The sequence below is a fragment of the Amblyomma mixtum genome, chromosome 5 (genome assembly GCF_055824585.1).
Source record: "Amblyomma mixtum isolate Tamu chromosome 5, ASM5582458v1, whole genome shotgun sequence".
Lineage (NCBI taxonomy): Eukaryota > Metazoa > Arthropoda > Arachnida > Ixodida > Ixodidae > Amblyomma > Amblyomma mixtum.
Genome location: NC_143016.1, coordinates 105,820,522 through 105,826,765, shown reverse-complemented (window position 1 = coordinate 105,826,765; position 6,244 = coordinate 105,820,522). Strand labels below are relative to the sequence as shown.

The window sequence follows — 6,244 nt, the reverse complement described above, 5'->3', positions numbered from 1 at the left end:
GCGAGGATGGCTTTGTCATTGTGTTGCATAGTTGTGGGTCGTATTACATCCCTGTGCAGCTGGAGAAGGACATCCTGTGCAGACATGTGAGGGCGAAACCCGAACATGGTGACTGCAAAGAAGCCCTTACTCTCCAGGTATGGAGAGAGGCGATCCCGTACCATCGTCTCCATAAGCTTGCCCGCACATGAGGTCAGTGATATGGGCCTTACCTGTTTTAGGGATAAACGCCACAAGTGACGTTTTCCACTCGGGAGGGAGTGGACGCCCGTCCCAGATCTGGTTGATGTATTCTAATAAATGAAGGTAGGCTGAGTCCGGTAGGTTCGCCAACAGGTTCACTGTTATGTGGTCCCGTCCCGGAGCCGCAGCTTAAAGGGTGTTCATTGCTGGTTGTAACGGACAACGGCGACGGCTACGCCGCGAAGCGCAGAAACGGGCGCCAAAGAGCTGCGCTCTAAAATCACGCCGTTAACTTGACAAAACCTCGTGATAAAACTTTCTCTCTATTTCTCTTTCTCTAAAAAAATGGCAGAGGCTTAGCTCTGGTTAAGCCTGGATATACAAGCGAAAAGCTGCAGTTATGCTTTGTTTGACGCCATGGCTGTCGCATTTGGCGCACGATGCACTGGGCGCACCACGATAACGGTGTATGCAAGCGCGTTATTAGCCCTCCTTCCGCATGCGTAGCAACTGTGGTAAACACGCGGCTGCAACGAAAGGGCAAACGGTGGCGAGGAGGCGAGTGCGCAGTAGCCAACTCCCTCGCTACCACTTCTGGGTCTTCTTTTCCTCCTTCCATGGCGAATGTCTGCGCCTTTTCTACGGCCGCCGCCGCCGCTTACGCGTTCTCGCAACGCCTTGAGAAAGAACCTTCTCCTCTTGGGACGGCGGCGGCGACCTCGCGGCAGCGGCGAGGGGTAAACTGGTGGCGAGGAGGAGAAGGGGCGACGTAGCGCGCGCCGCGGCGGCGCCGAGGGTGGCTCATGCGAAGCGCAGTGTTGGCGAGCTTAGTGAAGCTTTTCGCTTCAAAAAGGGCGCGATATTGCACGTCACAGGAAACGGGGTGAACACCCATGAAGACCAAGCGCACGCCTTTTTATTACTGCTCAACAGACAGCGGACAGGCGCCATGTGCAGATGCATTTACGACTTTTGTCTCGGCTGATTTTGCTTCAAACAAAGCGAGTCAGTTGGAGGGCAACATCAGTTGACGACCTTTATATATAGGCTATGGCGGCAAGAGTACGTAGCCTTCCAAGCTACTTCTGCGAGAAGGAACAGCGTTGCCAATCCTAAACCATAAGCTCCGATGAGAAGACAGGCCTTGAGGTCGCCGAAAGCCAACGTTTGGTCTCCTGATTCTATAGGTGGCTCATTCTGGGCGGCCTTGTACCTCTTCAAGTGCTGGTCAAGTTCCAGTTCCCTCTGAAAGAGGCCGCACTCGAAAGCCTGGACAATGGTCTCCGCCACGGCTTTCCTGTACCGCGAGTTCGACCTGATCGACGGGCCAGTCAGGTAAGGGGACAGCTTTTGCGGCAGCGGCGCATAGTCGTTCTGATACAGCTGTTTCACGTACCCTTCGTGAGTCCTAATGCCGGGCGAGTGCAGCAGGTACACGACGTCCGTGGAACTCATGTTTTGGACTTCGTTGTCGGCCGATACGCAGTCGTTTCGCGCCCGCCTGACGGGCGAAAACTCGCGAAAGCTGAACGAGATGCTGTCTCCGGCGTACGTGAGCCTGCAGCTGATGAAACCCTGCTGACTAACGTCGCGCTCGCTGGTGAACTCAAGCGGCCGGCCGTCCAGCGGAGCTTCACGCAGCAGAGACGTAAGGGCCGCCCTGAAGCCCGTGCTCATCACGACTACGCTCAGAGCCTAGAGGCCCACGACCAGGCGTGCTGTCGTGAGCTTCCTCAGGGACGCCGGAAGTTGGCAGCTCTGCTGCAGCAGCAACGGCACTAACACGTAGAGCACGCCGCCTGCATCGAAGTGGGCTCCGTTGCGAAGACGCCAGCTCCGACGCGCCTGCAAAAGGAGCCGTAGCGTGGCGCCACACACCAACGTGGTTGACATCAGGGCTGTCCAGACGGGCCAGCTGAATGGAAGGAAGATCACGGCCTCCTTCGGCAGAGGGTGTCGTCGCCTGACGAAGACCGAGTATGCGAACGAGTCGTAGTACACGGGAACCACGACCTGTGGAATTCGGACCACGTTCCTTACCTCCGGGACCGGATTGTAGACTATCGTGCTCACGCTGTGCATGAAAAAGGCCTCTGCTAGGCGCCGCTTGCTTTCACTGGAATTATCTATCGGGGTGGTGGTCAGGATGGCTCCCTTGTGACGGAGCGCGTCTAACAGGAGTGGGAACGTAGGGTGCTCGCAGATATAAGGGCGTAGACAGTACACCTGAAGCTCGCGCCCCAGAAGAGGCACCTGTCTGGTGAGCCTCAGCGGCTCTCCCGCGCTCAAGGCGCTCGAGTCGCACGACATACACTCTGTTTCTTGCCCCATGGTCAGAAGTGTCTGGTTTTCACTGAATGTCACGTTGTAGTAGGCTCCCTTTTCGAACCCGGTGCTTATCGTCAGGTGATGATGGTATGTCTGCGCGTCCGCATAGAATTCGTCCGAGAAGATCGTCACGTGATGACTGTATTGACGTATGAAGGTGTTAACTACTTCTGCCCACTGCTTGCCGCAAAATAGGATCACCACTTTGGCAAAGACTGCGTACGGTTCGTCGCAAAACTTTTTATCCGCTTCGCAGAAACCCAATCTAGTGGTGAAGAGACGAGAAGTAGAAAGGAGGCGCTTGAGGAATATGGCAACGTCTTCGAGGATTCCGCTGTGCTCAGTGATGCACGAACGAGACATACCGACGTCCACCGGAGCATCCTTGTACGAAAGTTGGTCGATGAATCGGCTGAAGACGGGGTCCCTCAGCACATTTCTCCATTCCGACTCCAGAGTTCTCGAATTTAGTACAGAAAGCAATAAAATAAGCGCTAAAACGAGCCACGACACTTGAGCCATCTTCAGTTGCACTCAGCAGTCCACTCCTGCAGGCTCTCACACTCCCCTGTACATTCAGCAGACACTTTCAAGAGTGGCGGCTCACGAAGGACTGCAAGCCTGACAAAACGTGCTACCTGACTCATTTCCTTAAGTGAAATCTACGAGCACTGAAGCAGCTTGCTTGGCCGCGAAGAAGCGCAGGTCAAACATTTCGGAATCTATATAAGCTCGATGCCTGGCTTTCGCGTGGGCAGCCAAGTCAAGGTCGCTCATTATTTGGGCTGATGCAAAAACAGTTATGGCGTAAAACAAAAAGCACGTGCGGCATAAACCTCCTTGCTGCACGCGAACTGTACGCCTTTTGCTGTCTGCATGCGTGACGTACACTGAAATCGCACTTGCGCCTGGGCCCATTCGTCGCACGAAACGCATTAAGGAAATTGCGTTCGTCGCGCTAAGAAAAAGATAAAACACGATCAAGTTATCTGAAATCTATGCTCAGCTCAGTCACCTATTGAAAGATCGTCCGAGGTGAACACTTTGCGTCGCTTAAGTAAAATAAATATTGTTTACCTTTTGAACATGTAAGCTTTATGTTAATTATAAATGAGGATAGTCATATCACATTTGCAAATGCTGATAATCATCATCATTAGCCTGACTAAGCCCACTGCAAGGCAGAGACCTCTCCGATGTCCCTCAAGTGAACCCTGTTCTTGTCGCGGGCAGCGATGGCTCAGAGGTAGAGCATTCACCTCGCATGCGAGAGGACCGGGGTTCAAATCCCGCTGCCGCGCAATTTACCACTGTGTTCGAAAAAGAGAAAAAAAAGAACTCCGCATGTGGATGTAATTGCGTAGCCAGGCCTGGAGCGCACCCTAATCTCGGTGACCCGAGCCGACCACGCACTCCCCCACTAGAGCAGCATTTGGCCACCCTGATGTAGCACATGGCCGCAACCGTCTATGACCAAACCAACTCCAAATACTACTTCTACAAAAAACAAAACAAAAATGTTAAAATGGAAAGTGCCCGGGGTATGAACTGCGGACTGATGTATTTGTGGCTAGTCTGTTACTGCGGATTTTTTCCAAGCTAGAAAGCGAGAGGGTGAGATATTGAAGAAGAGTGCTATTCGTTCGAGGTACTCGTGAAATACGGAACATTTGATATGATTATCGCGTGCTAGGTAATGCAAGCCTGTTGCCATGGTGGCTTGAGGTGAACGAAGGTTCCCAAAGCGACTCAGGCTATGAGGGACGCCGTAGTGAAGGGCTCCGGATATTTCGATCACCTGGTGTTCTTTACCGCAGTAGTGGCTCAGTGGTTATGGCGCATGGCTGCTGACCCGAAAGGAGCGGGTTCGATCCTGGCCGCGGCGGTCGAATTTAGATGGAGGCGAAATTATAGAGGCCCGTGTACTATGCGATGTCAGAGCACATTAAAGAACCCCAGGTGGTCGAAATTTCCGGAGCCCTCCACAGCGGCGTCCCTCATAGTCTGAGTGGCTTTGGGACGTTGAACATTCATAAACCATAACCACTGAGCCACCGCAGCAGCTAAAGGTGAGCGAAGCTTTGGCTCACTACAAGCATGCTTGGTTCTACTTTTACCGGTGGCGCCCTCACGCCTTGTAGACGGTGAGATTACCTGCACCTGCATCACTACTCTGTGAATTTATTATTTTTTTTTAAAGGAGGCTCGCATTGCTTCTGTTTAAGTATAAAAGAGGCAGCCACTTGTTACTAGAAACTCTGGAAATGTTAATTGTCCCCCCCCCCCCCCCCTCCCCTTCTACGCTTTCTCTCTGTTTCCGATCACTCGATATCACCGCTCGGATGTCTGCTGAGGACTGTCACGAATGTCTGCAGGTATACGACACCGAGTTGTACAGACAGCATGATAACGTCTTTGGTTCTCCAACTGGACTCGATACACGACTACTGAGAGTAGCCGGTATACGTGAAATGTGGTGTATGCATACCTTTCCATCTGATCTTCCAGGAAGGCGCAAATCTAGCAAATTGACCAAAGATTTCAGCGCCGTTATCATTCGGTAGTTTAAAAGGGCCCGTCAGAGTAAGACCAATTGTACGTGCCGGCCTACGGCTATAACGCACGTGCGTAAGTTCATGATGAAATGCGTAAGTTGATGATTGAGTGAGTAGGCGCCAAAATGAACTTACGTTGGCTTGCAGTAAGTGGTTTGTTTAAATTATAAGACACAGAGTTCGTTGTCTGCTTTCTGTCACTATTTGATTTAGGCTTGTGAAGTAATTGTACACTTTAACTACAATTATTAACATTGTCTAGTACAGTGCAGCACTCCCTCTAGCTGACACCGCAGAGACAGCGACGTGAAGGGAACGCGCACTGTGGAACGTTCAAGCTACTTGGGCAGAGCTAACATATTGTAAGCTGGCCGGCGCCGCTTATTGCATCTCAAGCCTTCGTCAATAAATGTGGAGGCGCACCTCCCCACAAACAGAGGAGTGGCTTTGCCGCAATATAGCTGTATGTGCGGAGGTGCACCCTTTACATTTTGAAAGTCCGACCGGGACGGCATCGAAAACAGCCAAGAATAGTGGTTGAGTCTTACCCAAACTCACTGAGCCTACATTTGACGTAAGATAAAGGCGGAATGAGAGCAACAGTAGAACAATAACCGTGGAAGCTGTGATCATTTTGCATTGTCGGACTCCAGGCTGAAGCAAACCCAAGGTGAAGCAAACCCAAGGTGAAGCAAACCCAAGGTGAAGCAAACACAAGGTGAAGCAAACCTAAGGGTAGCCAGAGAATGAGGATCCAGCTTCCAAGCGAGCGGAAAGTAATTCCTTCTAGAGAACATAGCCATATGATCACAGTGCTATGCGAGATATCCTGTGCGACAGCAGTGAGGTGTTTGTCTTATACTGACTGCATTTTTCAGGTGATGATTTCTTTTTTGGCTGGCGCAGCATATTTGCCACTGGGGGCGCCGCAGTTGTGTGCATGGACTTGGCGTTAATGTTTGTTACACGTATACTATAAGCGGTTCAGAGAGCAGTAGGGCACCTTGTTCTCCTTTAAGTTTTGGATGCATGTAGCGCAAAGCTTGAACGTCACCAGGTGCAAGGCGCTGAATGGCTGGCGAATCACCGAACACGCATGCCCAAACGAGTTCTCGGGGAACATTCGGACGAGCGCCTCTGTAGCTCCTCCGTGGCTCGCTCAGCGCTGCTCGGATTCT

The 6,244-nt window shown here is 51.9% G+C and overlaps 1 protein-coding gene across 1 annotated transcript; it reads right to left on the bottom strand.

Moving 5' to 3' along the window:
- Positions 1-1,205: 1,205 nt before the first annotated feature.
- Positions 1,206-1,904, bottom strand: LOC149343265 (uncharacterized). The gene has a single exon (XM_089542346.1). The coding sequence runs from the start codon at positions 1,858-1,860 to the stop codon at positions 1,207-1,209; it is 654 nt and encodes a 217-aa protein (XP_089398472.1). The 5' UTR covers positions 1,861-1,904; the 3' UTR covers position 1,206.
- Between the last annotated feature and the right edge of the window lie 4,340 nt (positions 1,905-6,244).